This window comes from Ilyonectria robusta (assembly GCF_021365365.1).
Source record: "Ilyonectria robusta strain PMI_751 chromosome Unknown BGZ61scaffold_31, whole genome shotgun sequence".
Lineage (NCBI taxonomy): Eukaryota > Fungi > Ascomycota > Sordariomycetes > Hypocreales > Nectriaceae > Ilyonectria > Ilyonectria robusta.
The window spans coordinates 488,302-507,460 of record NW_025764465.1 but is presented as its reverse complement, the minus strand read 5'-3'; the positions used below and the strand labels follow the sequence as shown (position 1 = coordinate 507,460).

At 51.4% G+C, this 19,159-nt stretch overlaps 6 protein-coding genes across 6 annotated transcripts; 4 read left to right on the top strand and 2 right to left on the bottom strand.

Moving 5' to 3' along the window:
* Positions 1-420: 420 nt before the first annotated feature.
* On the bottom strand, positions 421-1,576 carry BGZ61DRAFT_522828 (ankyrin repeat-containing domain protein; the record flags this gene model as incomplete). Its single annotated transcript, XM_046252560.1, has 4 exons — positions 421-764; positions 929-1,252; positions 1,320-1,402; positions 1,495-1,576. 4 exons carry the CDS (start codon positions 1,574-1,576, stop codon positions 465-467), a joined length of 789 nt encoding a protein of 262 aa, XP_046097213.1. The 3' UTR covers positions 421-464.
* A 1,802-nt stretch (positions 1,577-3,378) lies between these two features.
* On the top strand, positions 3,379-8,119 carry BGZ61DRAFT_510072 (ABC transporter; the record flags this gene model as incomplete). The annotated part of the gene is made up of 5 exons (XM_046252041.1): positions 3,379-3,588; positions 3,660-6,709; positions 6,768-7,214; positions 7,255-7,407; positions 7,465-8,119. 5 exons carry the CDS (start codon positions 3,379-3,381, stop codon positions 8,117-8,119), a joined length of 4,515 nt encoding a protein of 1,504 aa, XP_046097212.1.
* Positions 8,120-9,626: 1,507 nt separating this feature from the next.
* BGZ61DRAFT_539020 (uncharacterized protein) lies at positions 9,627-12,122 on the top strand (the record flags this gene model as incomplete). Its single annotated transcript, XM_046254725.1, has 2 exons — positions 9,627-9,956; positions 10,011-12,122. The coding sequence occupies 2 exons, from the start codon at positions 9,627-9,629 to the stop codon at positions 12,120-12,122; spliced, it is 2,442 nt and encodes an 813-aa protein (XP_046097211.1).
* A 475-nt stretch (positions 12,123-12,597) lies between these two features.
* Positions 12,598-14,471, bottom strand: BGZ61DRAFT_431660 (pyridoxal phosphate-dependent transferase). Its single transcript, XM_046243859.1, has 5 exons — positions 14,284-14,471; positions 14,095-14,228; positions 13,599-14,011; positions 13,037-13,520; positions 12,598-12,971 (listed from the first exon to the last, which is right to left on the bottom strand). Exons 1-5 carry the CDS (start codon positions 14,397-14,399, stop codon positions 12,916-12,918), a joined length of 1,203 nt encoding a protein of 400 aa, XP_046097210.1. The 5' UTR covers positions 14,400-14,471; the 3' UTR covers positions 12,598-12,915.
* A 673-nt stretch (positions 14,472-15,144) lies between these two features.
* BGZ61DRAFT_539018 (uncharacterized protein) lies at positions 15,145-16,264 on the top strand (the record flags this gene model as incomplete). Its single annotated transcript, XM_046254724.1, has 2 exons — positions 15,145-15,154; positions 15,213-16,264. The coding sequence occupies 2 exons, from the start codon at positions 15,145-15,147 to the stop codon at positions 16,262-16,264; spliced, it is 1,062 nt and encodes a 353-aa protein (XP_046097209.1).
* An 899-nt stretch (positions 16,265-17,163) lies between these two features.
* Positions 17,164-18,769, top strand: BGZ61DRAFT_367274 (cytochrome P450; the record flags this gene model as incomplete). Its single annotated transcript, XM_046241769.1, has 2 exons — positions 17,164-18,345; positions 18,437-18,769. 2 exons carry the CDS (start codon positions 17,164-17,166, stop codon positions 18,767-18,769), a joined length of 1,515 nt encoding a protein of 504 aa, XP_046097208.1.
* Positions 18,770-19,159: the final 390 nt, after the last annotated feature.

The window sequence follows — 19,159 nt, the reverse complement described above, 5'->3', positions numbered from 1 at the left end:
AAATTTGTATTTTTTATTCTTTTTTTCTCTATATTTCAAGCAGTTTTTATATTATATATTTTATTAAATTATAATCTTTACTAAATTCAGCTATAATAAAATTAATATTTTTTACTTAGTAATTTATTTAATATTTAATAGTTTTACTTATATATCTATTAAATTAAATTAAATAATTATTAATTTTTATTTCAGTAATATATTATTCTATTAGCTTATAGGGAAACGTATTATAACAAATACAATATAAGTCTAGCTTAGCTAATTAATTTAAAATATAAAATAATATGTATCCAGCTGCTGCAGGTATATTCGACATATTATAACCATGTTTTCCTGTAACTAACTGAACAAAGTTTCTGATTACATATTTCTATTGAGATCTAAATGACAAGTCAATCTGACAATGTATGTATAGTCTGGCGCAGCTTCAGGTCAACTTAGCAAGACGCCCCTTCGTAATATCAATAAAGCCGTGCCCCATACTGTAGGAGGTGTTCAACCAGTTCGTTATTTCCACTTTGAGCCGCTCTGTAAAGAGGCGTGCAACCTTCGGAATCCATTGAATGAACATCAGCTCCATGCTCCAGCAGCTTCACGACCATGGCGCAGTGGTTGCTGCGCGTCGCGTAGTGTATCGGGGAGAGCCCTGCGCTATCGATGCCGTTTATATCCGCCCCGTGGGCAATAAGTGTTCTGGCAACCTTAATGTGACCAAGAGCCGCAGCAATGTGCAGCGGTGTTCCCGGCATCGGGTTGCAGCCCTAAACAATCAAGTTAGTCCACATGTCGGAAATAGTTTCCTGTGACATTCCAAGAATAGAAGTGAAGTAGGGAAAAGTCAGTTGCTGGGCCGGATGCTAGAGCTTTGTCTAATTGTGCGGCCTGGTCTTCTCCCGATGATCAAAAGAAGCTACTTGACACTCACGTCCACTTGTGACATATCGTCCTCCAAAGTAATATCTGGTAGCTCATCCAGTCGCCCTGACGAGGTCGTGATCTCCGTGTTCGTGTCCATCGTCCACGGCTTGACAAAGCTCCCCGGTGTCAAGGCCTCTGAGATACCAGGCGAAAACATGTTCGAATGGTCGTCTGGGGGACCCTGGGACGGAAATGGGCTGTGCCAGACCGATGGACCAACATCCAACGCGGAGAATAGTGACGTTGCGTTGTGGAGATCTGGTGTTGGTTCATCGGGCGGAGTCTCCCATGACACGTACGGATCGGCAACGACTGATGCGTATGTGAGGTCCTACAGCGTCTCATTAGTCGAAATGTTTCGTAGAAACTGATGGCGCATGTAAGCACGTCGTTCTGACCGTTGTGGGTAGCTGCGGCGCAGGTGCTGCGCCCGGTGAGGATGCGCCTTGGTCACCAGCGGCTGCATGCTTTTCCTTGGCTCCTTATTGAATATATAATGTTGGCGTCTCAACGTCTTTTAATGAAAGGTGATTGGGGAGGGGAGAGAGGGGACGAGTCCTCCGAGATGCCTACGTGATTTTCGTTTTGAAACCCGGTTTTGTGTCCTCCGACGTTCGGCCGGATTGATAGTGATGGCTGTTAATAAGGAACTCATGTTACCCCTTGTGGGCGGAGGCCGATGTAGACAACTACAAAGAGACACTCGTACTGTATTTGTAGGCTGGCGCCTATTTTTCGGAGCAAAGCAAGGGGATTTCTAGAATGGCTCGAGGAAGGCAACTCCAGATGGCAAGGTGAGATGTGAGCTTACTAATAATATACACCTTTAAACATGACGAAGTCGGCCTGCATCCGGCCAGCCCGTCCTCCTGCAACCTGTCTCTGCACGGTTCAGCAAGATGCCGCCGGCGATGGCCGACTGGTTTCCTACCGTCTAGGTACCTCTATCCAGCATAACTCGGGGCACCACGACCCACAGCGCTAGGCCCCCCCGAGGGGTCACTTGTCGTTTATCCTGTAATGTCACCCTGTGTGGAAGGGTGTCTTCAACTTCAATTGCTTCGGGTTTTGATAGAGCGTGTATTTGTATCATCTGTTGGAAAGAATAAGCTCTAGGGTAGGGGTATGAGACGGCCCGTGCCGCGTACTAAAAACCGGGTCTTTTTGTGTGGGTGGCCCTATCCCTACGATTTTATGCTGCATACTTTCGGAAGCATACAGCTCCGAAACGTGGGATATTGACTTTGGCGTTGCATAATGCTTGCGTAGAGGAATTGTTTTCCGCCTCTTTGATGGTGGCTGGTCGGTCAACGGAAGGAGCAGGATTGTCATAAGCCACGTCTCCGTTGCCATCCGCAGGCTTTATTAATTAGGCCGAAATACGGGGTCCACACCTCGGAGGGAGGCTGTGCTACTCGGAAGCTGGGGTGTTTTGTGTACCTAGGTACGGAGTATGGCATGATACGATGTAGTACGTCAGTGAGGTAGGGCGGTGACGAGGAAGCGAGTTCCTTTATGGTTTGATCTCTCGTCAACTCGGTTTCTGAAACATTATATCGTCGATCTCTCTCTAAGTTATCCATTTAGCCGCCGACGACCCCTCCTTCTGTAGTTCGAATCGGGTTACTTGGCCCGGCTCCGAATTCCGAGCCCATTCAACCTTGAACCATGCGAGGGTGGGTCCGGGGATCCGGCTGGTAAACGGCACCATCCATACCGACAAGGATAGGCCGCATACCCTTGTTCGTGAGTATGTAACACCCCGACCCGTCGCCTCCGGCGTCTGTTATTGAGGGGGGGCGTTAGGTTCGTAGTACGTACTGTTGAGCACGCGTCAGGGTGATAGCTTTTATCAAAAATCTTGTGTTTATTATTTTTCTTTTCCCATGCTTTTTTTCTAGCTAGAGGTACCTTTTTAATCCCTTTATAACTCTGGTAAAAATAATAAAATAATAGTATATTCCAATAAGTAAATTTAGTTTTTAATTCTATTTTCATTAAAATCTTTAGTATTAAATAGAATTATTTAGTATTTTTAACTTATATTAGCTAAAATAATAAAATTAGAAATTACAATAATTTTTATAATATAATAAGTATATTATTAGTTTAAAGAGAATTCAAAAATACAATTTATATAATATATTTTTAGTTATTTAGTAAATTTTATACTGTAACTTTAAATACTTATATTTTAACCGACTTTTATATAGAACGCCGATTAGTAACAGAGTTAGTCAGTTACCGAGGCACCTGACTTACACCTCTGCGTTCACCCAACATAGAGCGGGTGGCAGTCGTATTCATCATCTCTTCATCTGTTTAATACTGAGCCGAGCTGCATCCCCTGCCCCAGCGGAGACGCATTTGTTACCCGACGAACTTCAATCAAACCGACGCAACCAAGGCTTCCCGTCTCTGCTAATCCCACCGGTATAGACACGTCAACGTTGGACGATGGCTGTGTCCACCTGCGTGAACGACAACTCCTTCGGCCCTTCGGTCCAGGGATGTCGTGGTGATTTCGACTTTACCCTCCGCTTCCAGCGCATTTTCTTCGCAATCCTCCCGGCGGCCGTCTTCATCGCTCTCACACTGCCTCGCATAGCATGGCTGGCCGTAAAGCCTCGAATCGTCAGCGGCACGCTGCAACAGTTTACCAAGCTGGTAGGGAGACCCTCATATGGGATCCGATTTCAGGCATCTTCTTGTCCCAGTACTGAGTCAACGCGTGTTAGATTTCCATCGCCGTATCTGCGACTCTACAGCTTGCGCTTCTTATCCTATCCGCGACGTCCAATGACACAGGCTTCGACGCATTCGCCATTGCCGCCTCTACGCTGGGCTTCCTCGCCATGCCATTTATGGCCGGACTCTCCTTTGCCGAACACTCGAGGGCTCCGAGACCGTCCGCACTCCTTGTGTGCTACTTGCTGCTCCAGATCCTACTCGATATTGCTCAGGCCCGGACCCATTGGCTGATAGCACAATCTCCTTCGGCCACAAGATTTGCCAGCCTCTTCACAGCCACACTTGCTGTCAAAGTGGTCATCCTGGTTCTCGAGTCGCAAAGAAAGGCGAGATGGCTAAGCTGGAACGTCGACGAGCATAGCCCTGAAGAGATGAGCGGCATATTCAGTCTCGGAGTTTACTTCTGGCTGAGCAACCTCTTCCTCCGTGGCTATCACAGCATCCTATCTCCTGATGACTTGTACGCCCTAGACCGGGGCATGGACTCGAAAACCTTGCAAGGAAAACTGGCGGCTAAGTTTGAGAAGTCACCCCACCACGACAAGCGGTTTGGCCTTGCAAAAGCGCTGGCCAAGACTCTCACTGTCCCGCTGCTCTTGCCAGTGGCACCACGGGTTGCCATGATTGGTTTCACCTATAGCCAGCCATTCTTCATCCGCTCCCTCCTCACTTACCTTCAGGACACGGATGCCTCTAAGAACACGGGGTACGGCCTGATTGGCGCGGCGGTACTGATATACACCGGGATTGCTATTGCGGATGCCCTCTACTGGTATTTTCATCAGAGGGCGTTGTATATGGCTCGCGGCTGTCTGGTCGCGCTCATCTACCAGAAGACCACGGAGACCAAGATTACCGACATTGGTGATGCGGCTTCCCTCACACTGATGAGCACTGACATTGAGCGCATCCTTCAGGGTTTCCACGGTCTCCACGAGTTCTGGGCCAACATGATCGAAGTTGCGGTTGGATGCTGGCTGCTGGAGCGAGAACTTGGCGCAGCTTTCATCTCGCCTGTTGTAGTTATCGTGCTTTGTGTCGCTGTCACACTCGTTATTGCCGGGCTGAGTGGAAAGAGGCAGTCCCGCTGGATGAGTCGGATCCAGACGCGTGTCGGACTTACGGCGAACGTCATCTCCAACATAAAGTACCTTCGCATCTCTGGCATTACGGCCCCCGTTAGCGACTTCATTCAAAAGATGCGAGTGGACGAGCTGAATGTCGGAAACCAGTTCCGCTGGCTTCTGATTGCTACGGCTACGGCTGCCTACATCCCCAACGCCATCTCTCCCGTTGTCGCCTTTGGCTTCACCAGTAAGCAGCTGGACACGACGAGGATCTTTACCTCTTTCTCTTACATCTCTCTTATCACCAATCCCCTGGGCCAGCTGTTCCAGTCTGTACCGCCAACCGTTGCTGGTTTTGTATGCTTGGGACGGATTCAGGAATTCCTAGAAGCGGCACCACACGTCGACTTTCGAAAGCCGTCATCATATCCTGCTCCTCCTTCTCCTGCAACTCCTGGCGAGAAGCCTCTTGGTGACAGGCCTCCTGCCGGTCACGATGAAGCCATGCTCAACGAGAAAACCCAGACGGACATGGAGTCAAATCAACGCAAACATCTGGCCGCCGCGGATCCTAGAATCTCCATAATCGATGGCAGCTTTGGTTGGGCCGCTGATAAGACGATACTGAAGCACATAACCGTCACCGTTCCCGCTTCAAAGCTCACCCTTGTCGTTGGCCCCGTGGCGTCTGGAAAGTCCACCTTCTGTAAGGCTCTCTTGGGCGAGTTACCAGTGAGTAGTGGAGAGGTGGTATTTCCTTCGGGACAAGCGGCGATTGGGTACTGCGAGCAAACTCCGTTCTTGTCCAACGGCTCGATTAAAGACAACATCATCGGGCACTCGGTATTTAACCAACCAAGATATGACGAGATTATTAACGCTTGTATACTCAAGACAGACCTGGCAATACTTCCTCAAGGAGATGCAACAAATATTGGAAGCAATGGCATTATGCTCAGCGGGGGTCAGAAGCAGCGGCTGTCGCTAGCGCGAGCCCTATATCTCGAAACCGACCTCCTGGTAATCGATGATATCCTGAGTGGCTTGGACAACGACACGGCAAGCGAGGTATTTCAACGTGTTTTCGGTCCTGAAGGCCTCATTCGGCGCCGTAACGCGACTGCTCTCCTCTGTACGCACGCGGTGCGTTATCTCCCTCTTGCGGACCATATCATTGCCCTCGGCGCCGATGGCACACTTATCGAGGAGGGTACTTTTGCAGACCTTTCGCGGGATGACAAGTACGTCGCTAGCCTAGGCGTCTCATCTACTCAAGATACCCGAGACTTTGAGTCCCAGGCGTCCACCCTCGAAGAGCCTACTCCGGCCGCGCCACCAAGAGCCGCACGCGTGGCATCTATCTCGGCCGAGCTCCAGGCACAGTCAAGGGCAACGGGAGATACCAAAGTTTACGCCCATTACTTGGGCAGTATCAGCGGCTGGGCCACGGCGACGTGCTTGGCCAGTGGTCTTCTCTTCGGCGTCGGCCGCAATATTCCAACTCTGTGGATGACATACTGGGCTGAAGACTCCTTTGACAGGTCTGGGCAATTCTACATCGGAATCTTTGGCATGCTTAGGGGCCTCCAGGTCATTGCACTCTTTGCGTGCTGTATGTCCGTCGTCATCTGGATGACGACGCAGTCCGGCGCCCTGCTTCACCAGCAAGCCCTGCAGACGGTTATCAATGCATCGCTCAGATTCTTCACCACGACTGACTCTGGCGTCGTAACAAATCTGTTTTCGCAAGACATGACTCTTATTGACGGAGAACTGCCAATGTCCCTGCTTAACGTGGTGACCCAAGGCTTTGACGCCATTATGATGGCCATCGTCGTTGGTATTGGATCCCCCTACTTGGCAATCAGTTATCCTGCCATCATTCTCGTGCTCTACATATTGCAGAGGTTTTATCTCCGAACCTCTAGGCAGCTTCGACTGTTAGACCTGGAGGCGAAAAGTCCCCTGTAGTAAGTTGGCCTTGGTGGGTATGGCAGTGGCTTTTGTCTAAATACTAACCCTGCAAAGTGCTCATTTCCTCGACACCATCAAAGGACTCGCGACCATCCGAGCCCTCGGTTGGACGGATCAGTATATTGGATATAGTCAGCGTCTCCTCAACACCTCCCAACGGCCCGCCTATCTCTTGGCAATGATCCAGCAGTGGCTGGCGCTGTCGTTGCAGCTTGTCGTCATGGTTATATCCGTCATGGTCGTGACATTGGCAACGCAGTTGAGGACTAGTTCAGGCTTCGCTGGCGCCTCGCTCGTGACACTCATGACCTGGGGCGAGACGATTTCTACGCTCATTCGGTACTACACGCAGGTCGAAACGTCCATCGGTGCCGTGTCACGTATCAAGACGTTTTCCGAAAAGGTGAAATCCGAGAACTTGGACGGTGAGGACATGGAACTGCCAGAGGAGTGGCCAGATCAAGGCAGAATCAAGGTTAGGGGTGTCTCGGCATCCTATGGGTAAGTGTATATCGATTTGTCTACTTACTCTCAACACAAGTTCGGTTCTGACGAGAGGCTGTAGAAGCGATGTTGAGACCGCTTCCTCGGACGACGATAGCACGATCCAGACCCCTGGTACTCTCGCCTTGAACGGCCTTGATATGTCCATTGAGCCCGCCCAAAAGGTTGCCCTTTGCGGCAGAACCGGCAGGTACGTTCTCCCCGCTGTAATGATCATCAAAGGAGCCTAGTTGTGACATATTACTAGCGGTAAATCATCTGTGATACTCTTGCTTCTACGTCTCCTGGACCCCCTTCCCTCCTGCTCTCAGAATATCGAAATAGACGGTCTTCCCTTCCACCGTATCGACCGCTCCACCCTACGCCGTCGCATCATCGCCGTGCCGCAAGACGCCGTCTTCCTCCCCGACGGGAGTAGCATCAAGGACAACCTGGACCCGTTCAATGCGGCCTCAGACCTCGAGTGCCTTGCCGTGCTGCAGACGGTCCAGCTCACGGGCTTCGTCCACGAGCGCGGAACAGTCCATGCGGGCATGAGCGGCGAAGACCTCAGCGCCGGACAGAAGCAGCTCTTCAGCCTCGGCCGCGCGGTCCTACGCCGCAGGGCCAAGCACAGGCTCCGCGGGAATCGTGGCGGCGGCATCTTTCTGTTGGACGAGCTCAGTTCTAGCGTAGACCGCGAGACGGAAAAGGTCATGCAGGAGATCATCAAGGAGGAGTTCGCCGAGTTCACCATTGTCATGGTGTCGCACCGGCTGGAGATGGTTATGGACTTCTTTGACGCTGTGGTTGTCATGGACCAGGGACGAGTCGTGGAGACGGGCAGCCCGAGGGAGTTGGCGGCAACGGAGGGGAGCCGGTTCAGCGAGTTGTGGTTGATTGAGAAGCAGGGATGGGAGTAACGGTAGAGTGAGTGCAATCACGCTGTGTCCTTGGATGATTGCAAGCCTGTAGACTTCACTCTTCATGTTCATGTAGTTGTTTACTGGCTGCAGTACGCCACTGTGCCTGGGATCAAACGAATTTGTCTCATGCCACTCATCAATTGTAATCTCGTGGGTCTGGCATGTCTGCAAGAACTGGCACAATACAATACCGTTGATCATGTCCCGAACCGGAACCTTCCCATGATTGTGCTCTCAAAGTTCCGAGACAATTTTCAAACGTTTCCGAAGCTACAGAGTCCATCTTAGCCAAGTTCCATGTATGTACCCCTATCATCGCAGCTTGGTCTGCCGACCTTGCCAACCACTCGGGGATACCTTCGGGACCGCGTTTCGCCCTGGAAGACCGCCAAGGTGAGGGGAAAAGGTCTAGAACTTGTGGTGGCCAGAGGGACAGACTCTTGGCGGAACGATATCATGAACCATGGTCCAACTAGTCCCGTCTCAATGTGCCGATGGAACTATGCAGTGACGGGGTGACCATTGCTGACCAGTGGGGCTAGTTTCAGGACTGGGTTTCGGTGACTTGACGGAGATGATTGACATAATACACATGCCTCGGTAAACCAATTATTGTACATATCACAAGGTCTATACGAGCTGTCGCCATCAACACCACGGAATAATCTCGGAGCTACGTTGTAACACTGTAGATATTACGAAGCAAGGAATACCGGCTGTTATGCACGGGGGAACTCTATCGAAACCGTTCGTTCTTCGGCATGACTGTGAGGGTTGGCGACATGATCAGCGGTGTAGAAGAGTGGCATGGCGGATTAATCATTGGTGGAATAGTCTGACGCGGCAGAAAGAACCGTGGCAAGTTGTTGTTGAAACCACCTGGCCGCATTGTTCTTAACTCAGTTCCCTAATGTCGTGCCGAGCCCGAGGACATCGCGTTTTGGACATCGGATATGGGGCAAGAATGCATGAAATTGATTGGATTGCAACGGTAATCCATCGCAGGGGCCGGGTGACAGTTCCATTTCCGTACACACTATCCCTGGAACCGTCTTCTTTGCCATGGGTATTGCTGACCTTGCGTATGGCATGCAGCCTTGACCTGTTCAAACTCTGTCGTAGTTCCGTGTTCCAGGGCATCGGAATCGCCGTGCACACAACAGTTTGCGTTTGTTATTGCCGCCTAAAATGCGACATTTCCGGTGTATCCGGGGAAGCGTAGATGTAACCCAACGAGAACATAGCACGATATACGGGTTTCCTACATTGGTCATTTTGACCCCTGCTTCATTCTGGCTGGGGTCTTGTACCGAGCTATAGCCGTGTCATTGTAAAAGCAACCACGAACACCCATTAAAACCGTTGATATTTGGCCGTAGAAGAGAACATAACTCCCGAAGCCTTCCTTTCTTTATCCATTCAGTACACTAGAAGCTGTCCGACTTAGCAGTGTTCAATCATTTCGAGGCACAGCCACCTTCTGCCTTCAGCAGCCCCAGTCAACATGGCTTCGGAAGGCTACTATGCCGCCACGGAGAGCTTGGTCCTCGACACAGAGGTTGATCACTTTGGCCCACTGGGTCATGCACTGTGGTCGATTATCGCCAACATGTACCATCACTCTGGCGAATGGATCCTGAATTCTCTGTCTGAGCAGGATCGACAGTGGGAGCACAGCTACCGTCTTGTGAACATCAACGACTCTACCACAATCGACGATCTTCTCCAGACTCAGCAGCTCAAAGTTGCACCGAACAAGATCCAGGATGTGGATGACACGTTTTGCATTGCCGTTAGAAACTCTGGCATCCCAGTCCCCAGGTGGAGCAGTGGGGTAGGTCAAGCAGGGACTTCCTATGGTGATAATGGCTGACAATATCTATATCAGACTCGCTATATCCTGTTACTTTCAGACATCCGGGACAAGCCCACGGCTCAAATCCTTTACCCTCAACCAAAGAACGCAGAACCTGCACGAACCCTTCTGAAGTCGTTCTACGCAGCGTGGCAGGGTCTCCGTTCTCCCAGCATTGACTCTAGCCGCCGAATCAGTGAGCTCAGTGTTCTGGCCTCTGACGACATTCGGCAGTTCGAGTTGTTGAATAGCCGCACGCTTCGGCAGCAGAACGAGTGCCTCCATGACGTGGTTGTCGAGCATGCTCGCCAAACACCTACCGCGTCTGCTGTTCGGGCCTGGGACGGACATCTGACATACAGCGAGCTCGATGATCACGCTAGTCGGATTGCTAACATGCTTCGATCTATGGGCATCAGAGACGGAGACTTTATCCCGTCGATTATGGAAAAGTCCTACTGGAGCATCGTGGCGATGCTCGCGACGTTGAAAGCAGGCGCTGTTTTTGTCCCCATCGATCCAAAAAGCCCAGCATCGCGGACCAACAGCATCCTTCTCCAGATCGCGGCCAAATTGTATTTTACTAATCTCGGCCCCGAGATGCGACGCAAGCTCAACCCCTCGGTGGTCTTTGTCGATGCCTTTGAAGAGATCGTCGCACATCAGTGGCCAGCTCACCCAGTGACGTCTCGTCCCTCGGATCTCGCCACATGCTTCTTCACCTCCGGGAGTACCGGGACTCCAAAGGGCGTCATTCATGATCACGCAGCTATCTGTACCGGAGCTATGGAGCTCTTACCCCCCATGTACATGGACAACCAGACCAGCTGTCTGCATTTTGTGTCGCCCGGCTTCGACGTCAGCGTGTCCGAGATCTTCGCAACCCTCTACGGCGGCGGATGTGTGTGCGTCCCCTCCGAGCAAGGCAAACTGAATAATCTTAACGGGGAGATGAGAGCCCTGGAAGTCACTCATGCATTTCTCACCCCCTCGGTTGCGGGCCAGCTGAACCCCAGCGAAATACCAACGCTGAAATATGTCATCCTCGGTGGTGAGGCTTTGGACAGAGATACCCTGAAAGCTCTTTGCTCCGACGTCCACCTCATCAACGCCTACGGTTGCACTGAGTCCGGCCTTTGGGACACGGCATCAGAGAGATTAGATCTGCACAGCAGTCCGAGCAACGTTGGATCGTCTACGGGGCCTCGGACCTGGATTGTACACCCAGACAACCACGATCACCTGCTCCATTTTGGCGCCGTTGGAGAGGTTCTTGTTGAAAGCTTCGCCACCGCCCGTGGCTACATCGGCGACAGGCGGGCAAAGTCCGGCTTTGTGGCCACGCCCAAATGGAGACCTCAGCTTCTCCCAGGGCATGAACATGGGCGTTTCTACCTCACGGGTGACTTGGGCTCTTTCAACCCCGACGGAAGCATCGAGCTCCACGGCCGGAAGGATACGCAATCGAAAATCCGGGGCCAAAGGATTGAGCTTGGGGAGATTGAACACCACCTTCGCCAGGCTTTCCCTTCGTTCGACGTTGTGGCGGAAATCGTGACTATCGGACAGTTGGAAGCTCGCACGGCGATAGCAGCCTTTGTTGCGCCCACAAAAGCGCCCCAATATGCGAACACGAAGAGACAGTCGGTCTATTTTGACCAGTCATCCATCAAGTCTATCCAAGCCGCTCGTGTGGCCGCCACATCAGCACTATCAGCGGCTTTGCCTGCATACATGGTGCCCGAGATCTATATCCCCATCAGCCAAGTTCCTCTTAGCATGTCGGGCAAGACCGACAGGCGGGCACTCAGACAGCTAGCACAAGCCATTTCGAAAAGCGACATGGCTGCCCTGCACGGAGTTGGTGAGAACAAGGACCAGCCGAGCAACGAGCGCGAAAGACTGCTCCAATCCGTGTGGGCAGCCATCTTCCGGGTCGAGGCCGGGGTAATTGGGATCCACGATCATTTCCTGCGAATCGGGGGCGACTCTATCTCCGCCATGAAGGTCGTAGCCGCTGCACGAGACCGCGGACTGCTCATCACTGTTGCCCATCTCCTTCAACACCCTACCATTGCTCTCCTGGCGCGGGTTGCCAGGCTTACCCAAGACGCTCACCCAAGTGCGGCTGTGACGATGCAGTGACTACCTATGAAGGATAATTTGGAAGGAAAGCAAAGACCAAACTGTATGGCGCACGGATTGCAGCCTTGAGCATCATGACTTTTTCTGATTCTATCTACGTACTCTACAAGCTAGGGGACGCTTCCATCGCGACTATGCAACCGTCCTCCCCAGGAAATCAATCGGCATCGTCTTTAGATATTTCCACCAGTATTTTACAAGTTTATCCGTTGTTTCCTAGCTTACCGCTCTATTGCGCTGTTTATTTCCTGTTACTCTCTTGCCTTCCACTACCCTGCTGAGGCATTGGCCTCTAGCGTCGAGGGTTTCTGCACGACCATACTTAAGACCCGGTTTTTGTTACGAGGAGAACTCATCAGTAGAATATCAAGAAAGAAACAGACTTTTCTGAAGCTAAATGAAAATTGCACGAACTAACGAGGGGGGCATTTTATTGTACGGGTCGATTTACATCTTCAAATATATCATTTCCCTTGACAAATCGCTGAATTACATAAGGTCTTACATAGGGCCTGTCAACTGAAGTTGATACTTGTGGATGGGGTCGTGGCAATATTGTAATCAGCATTGTTGCCAATGTGACACAAAAGCGCTCACCTAAGTAGTCCTGTTTGAACGCGCCTCCATCGTCATACTTAAACGTGCTGCTATTGTATCTACCTAGTGGTTCCGATAAATCTCCAGAGAGATCTTTGACGAAATTATCAGACCTAGGGCTCAGACACAATCTTGTTTCATTCGTTACGTCTTTGGACTCGCAGATGTTCTCATAGCCACACAATTCTTCCGTTGTCTACTTTGACCCTAGAACCTTTTTCAAAGCCTGGACAATCTGGTCGACCTCCTCCACTACAATACGTCCCGTTAGCTATCCAAAACCACGCTCAAAGTCCAGTGCTAGTGTTCGTACGTACCAGTATTATAATGCACCAAGCTCACACGCACGACGCCGTCGTCGTCAAGTCCAAGGATCTTCTCCACGAGCCTCTTGGAAAAGAAATGGCCCCACCGAATGCCAACGTCGGAGATGGCCTCAACGGCCTCTACAACGCTCTGTGATGAACGTCCCCGAATTTTGAAGCTTACAGTGGGCACTCGAGCGGACGATTTTGTTGATGTCTCACCGTAGATGGTGATATCAGGCCGCGACACGAGGTAGTCAATGAGGCGCTTCTGGAGCTTTTCCTCGTGCTCTGCTATGGCCGCCCACGTCTGCTTTACATCCTCCCCAAAATACGCAACGAGTGGGATTATGGACTGCGTCAGCTCGTAGCTGGCGGCGGCCAACTCTAACTTGTCCATCAGACTGCCAGATGGGTTGAAGTAGTGGCCCAGCGATTCAAGCTGAGCCTGAGCCGCCCGTGATCCGTATAAAATGGAGATGTGGGGGCCGTATACCTACGACACAGCGGACAGAAGTCAGTTTCCGGGGGTATAGGGCTGGCACAGCCTTGCCACATCCGACAGAATACTTACTTTGTACCATGAAAAGGCGTAGAAGTCGGCTCCAATTTCCTCCACGTCAATGGCTCGATGTGGTGCGTACGCAACGCCATCCACACACAGTAGGGCTCCAGGAACTTCATGTACGACATTGGCAATGGCTCTGATGTCTTGAATGCTCCCGAGGATATTGCTGGCATGCGTGCAAGCAACGAGACGCGTCTTGCTCGTCATGAGATTTTGCAGCGCGTCAGGGTCCAGTTTGGGGTTCTTGCTGTCAACAGGTGTCCACCATTTGACTCTCGCGCCGGCGAGGGCAGCACGATGCAGCCACGGGTCAATATTGGACTCGTGGTCAGCTTCAGAGAGAATCACCTCGTCGCCAGGCTGTAGTTTGAGAGCCGCGGCGAGGTTTCGAAGCACCTGCGTTGTTGAAGCTCCAATGACTAAGGGGCGGCGTCGCTCAAGTCAGTAGGCATTTTGTCAACTCCATAACATAGCGCTACACCGTTCCTATTCCTAGACGAACCTATTTCTTCAACACTCGCGTTGACGTATTTGGCAGCTGCTTTGTACGCGTCGTCAAAGATGCCGGTGGACTGGGTCGACGTCTTGTAGCTTGCGCCGAGTTGGACATTCGTCTCGACGAGGTATTGGGAAATGCTATCTCCTAGGGTCAATGGAATTGCTAACGTCAGGAGTCGAGCAGATTACCTGCCTTTTTGCAACAGTTCCGAGGACCTGGCTACCACCAGCATTATCGCCAAATATCTGCTTCTTGGCCAGAGCGGGGAACTGAGCCCTGGCATTTTCGACAGAAAATACAGACGCCATGTTGGAGAGAGAGAGTCTGATTAGGAATGCCAATTCGTAGTGTATGAAATTCAGCTCCCAGGAAGAAATAATAATGTGGGAGAAAGGAAGAAGGAAGCGGAGAAACTTGGAGCTGTTGGGATCAGGTTAGTATTACTCTACGTGGAAGGTGGAGAGGCAGCCCGATTACTAAGGGGATAGAAGGTCGGAACATATGAGACTCCGTCCTACACGCCCTAGACCTAGATTTAGGGCGGGGTAATTAACCTCATGCATGCCCATGGAGAACTAGAATATGCAATGTCAGCCTTGGCTCTGCGTGGTCCCGCTGGCCACATTGCCGAAGCCGCCATGACCGGGCCGATGATGTGAGTATGTTTCCAGGGTCGTCGATCAATAAAAGAACCCTGCTCAGGAATCTCCTCGGGCTCCCCCGGATAGGTTCTAACCAGGGTGGTTCGGGGCAAACTGTAGGTTGGCTACTCTGCTCGACTTTGACCAGCCTTTGCTTGGTGCGTCGTGCTACCTGTATACTCTATCCGAACCAATTCACTGACCGTGGGAAAGGGAAGCCACGTCACCAACCAGCCTGACCGCGCATCCTTTGGCCGAAGCTGCGTCGTATATAAGCGTCGATCTCTGCAGACGACGACCAGGCTATAGACCCTCCGGCGCCCACGTGTGCTGTCAAATATTTATCCCTCGTTCGATCTTGCCCTTCTACAGCGTCGCTCGACTCTTAATGGCTCAAAGGAGTAGCCCTACTATGAGGAAAGGTAAGTCCCGGCCCGGCTCCCATGCAGCCCACGACGTTTCACTAAACCGTTTACCAAGAGCTTGAACTCGGAGGTGCCCGAGTACAGGTCTCCCCCATCGACCATGGACCGGAGGCGACCGAGGCGTTCCAGAACGTCATTAACATGCTCCAGCACACAGCGGTATTGGCTCAGGTCCCCCGAGGAGTCCCGGGGGCTCGCCGGAATGTCAAGGTGCTAGTATCAGTCGATTTCGATGCAATATCTGCCTGGATGGGCACCGGACAACATCCCCGCAACTGCCTTTCGGACTTCTCGACGGGCATCTTTGCTGGCCGCGTCGGAGTGAGCCGCCTGCTCAGTTTGTTTGCACGCCTGGGCGTGTCCGACAAGGTGACTTGGTTCATACCAGGCCACTCCATGGAGACGTTCCCCGCGGAAACGAGGTCCATCGTGGACTCCGGCGCGGAGATTGCACTGCACGGATACTGTCACGAGGATTGCACGCAGCTCGACTCGAAGCAGGAGGAGGACATCTTGGACAAATGCATCACCCTCGCCGAGTCCCTGACGGGGAAACGTCCACTCGGATTCCGAGCCCCCCTGTACCGGCTCCGCCATGAAACGATCACGTTGCTCGAGCGCAAGGGGTTTCTCTACGACTCATCCCTGAGCGGGCACGACGCTCAAATCTATCTTCTTGACGGCGGCTTCTCTCTTGCTACTGTAGACTATTCTCAACCCGCACACACGTGGATGCATCCGTCTGCCCAACCACAGTCTACTACCGTCGTCGAGATTCCTGCCAACTGGTACATGGAGGACATGACGCCTTTACAGTTCTTGCCCAACGTGACGAATTCTCACGGCTTTGTTCCAGCCCCTTCCATCGAACAGATGTGGAAAGACCGCTTCACCTGGCTCTGGAACTGGGGAGCGGACGGTGCCGGGCCCGGAGACTTCGTATTCCCGCTGGTCTTGCATCCCGATACATCAGGAATGGCACATGTTGCTGGAACAATTGAGAGCATGCTCCTGTGGCTCAAGGCTTGGGGTCCGCAGGTGGAGTTTGTAACGTACGAGAAGGCAGCAAGGGGATTCTTGCAGCAGACCGATGTCGTAGAGGCATAGCTACTTTCCAGTGTGTCATGTGAAATATTACGAGTCCATCTTGGCCAACTTTGTACCATGTGCCATGAAATCGGTCTCAACACAGGCCCTTGACCGCTAGTTCAAGCACATTAACTAGATGGAGCGCTCCGAGACACACGGGACCTACCGCTGCCGTGACCGGAGCCGGTTCATACCCGGCACTTTCAATGTAACTCCATAATTCGATCCGTCCGAACAAGTCTGTACCGGATCGAAGGTTCTACTGTGGAAGTTTCGGCACTTCGGTATATCCACTATCATACCTTGAGCCCTAAGATCCTAGTCCCTCTTAGTTGCAACCATCGTTCCTTAACAACACCCATACACTCTTTCTGTGCTATTACTAGTGTGGATTTAATAAGGCCGTAAGATCCACGGGTACCCCTTGAGTAATCGATATAGTTACAGATGACTAAAATAGGTCAGGTGCTCCAGTCACTGACTAGCTTCTTAATTCATTATCGTTCCCTATTATTTTAAATACTAGTATTTGAGCTGATTTTAGTAGGGAATACTGATGAGTTACAGAGTTAATTGCTTAATAAAGCACCCAACTTGGTAACTACACAGGTTTCAAGTTAGATGCTGAGCCCTGGCATAAATGCAAAGTCAGCATACTCTAAGCGGAACCCAACCCGACACGCATATGCATTGTCAGCGTGTTTTCGTGGAGGGTAAGGTAATAGTCAGTCTCGTGACATATCGAGTCTAATACGTTGCTAGCCAACTTAGCATCCACGGGGTCGAGGAAGATATATAGAGAGATATTAAGAGCGACGTTGCTGGCTGCCCGATTAAATTTGGCCAGCTTTGATCTGTTCACATCAGAGAACTAAACGACAAACCAAGTCATTCAACAAACCCCAGAAGTCATCAAGATGCTCTCCTTCCTAACTTCCCGCACCGCCGCCGAGAAAGTTTCCTTTCTTGCCCTCGTTGTCCTTGGGGTCGGAGTCGTCTTTGGGATATACCGAGTGGCAAAATACCGCCATATCCCCGGCCCGTGGCCTTGTCGGATTTCCCATCATTACATTGCTCTTTTCGAGCTATTTCGCCAGCGCCCGCAAACCATTGCCAAATGGCACCGGAAGTACGGCCCCTTCGTTCTTATTGCCCCTGGGCAAGTCTCCATATCGGATGTAAACGCTATGCGGGATTTGTACAGCAGCTCTAAGCGGAATGGGAAGAGTGACTACTTCGACCACTTCATCTATCACAACGCACGCTCCATCTTCGCCGAGAAGCCGTATGAAGAACACCGACGCAAGAGGGCACTGTCTTCTGCATTCTACCAGGCCACTTCCATCTACAAGCCGGATATCCAAGAGCCACTCCGCAAAGGTGCGCTCGCGATTGTGGCGCTGATCCAAGAAAAGATCAAGCTGGACAGTGTCATCGATGTCTTCCCCATCATCAATCACTATGCCTGGGACAACATTACGGCATTGGTGTTTGGGCCAAGGCACTGCTCCCACGCAATTCAAGGAGACGAGAGCGATCGCGATATCCTAGCGAGACTGAAGAACAACGAGCTGTGGAGCTCCGTCAAGCACAACCTTCCTCTCGTTTATGGTGTCATGGAAATGGCAATCGCCATTTATACCGGTTCATCGAGGTTCTTCTCTGCGGAGCGAAACCTGGACGCATGGGCAATGCAACGCGTCGATCAAGCAATGGCCGACCCTCTGGTTTCATCCGACTGGTCAGTGATCCGCCTGCTCCAGGATCTCCGGAGCGCAGGCCGCCAACTCTCGGACGACTACGTGGCCTGCGAGGTGATCGATAATTTGCACGCTGCCCAGGCTACCGTGACTGTGGCGCTGACTTATGTCGTCTACCACCTGAGTCGAAACCCAGAATGGCAGGCGTTAGTCCAAAAGGAACTCGACGACCTGCCCCGAGAGGAGGATGGTCTTCCAGTCTGGACTGCTCTCGACAAATTGGCCATTCTCGACGCGTGCATTCGAGAGTCATATCGTCTCAACCCTGTTTCAAGCGGCCGAGCTGAGCGAGTCTTGGTAAAAGACACCTGGTACGGCCATATGTACCTCCCCAAGAATGTAAGTTGGTGGCTCCTTCAACTCCATATACTCCATAACCCCCGAAATCTGTACTCCACAGCCTTGTAACATTCATCCACATCAAACTTAGACTATTGCCTCGGCTTCGACCATTGCACTGCACCTCGACCCGACAACATTCCCCGAACCCCTCGTATTCAACCCACGGCGCTGGCTGGCCACGTCGCCCGAGGGGTTCTTGACACTAGATCGATCGTTCATCCCCTTTGGATACGGCGCTCGACTGTGCCTGGGTAAGGCGTTTGCGACGCTCCAAGTCAAGATGCTTGTGGCCGCCATATTCCTCACTTACAGCACGAGGTTGGATGACCCGGATCGGGTGATGGAACAGTGGGGCACTCAGGATGCCCTACCAAAGGGTCTGCAATGCAAACTTCAGTGCCAGAAGAGGCCGAATATCTGATAGAACGAACTTTTTGATGAATTGTAGAGGGTAAATTGTTCTTTGCTATGGGAGGAGTGGTAGAACACTAAGCAGGAATAAGAAGGGTAGCTATTCGTATTTCTCTCTCTATCTCTTTATTATACTTTTTTAATTGCATTATTATGTGACGCCATTATAAATATCCTACTCGCACATACCTATTTTTGAAAACAGTAGGTAAATTCAACTGTGGAAATAACAACGAGAGCCGAGGTCGGATTCTCCTTTCACCGTTTTCATGACGGCACGGAGGGATGGACTATGGAGGTACAGAACTACCCAATAGTGTGAGGGTGTAGGGGATTATTTAACGGAACAATCACTCCTAGGGTTTTACTTTACAATAGAGCAGGCTTCGAGCTGAACAAT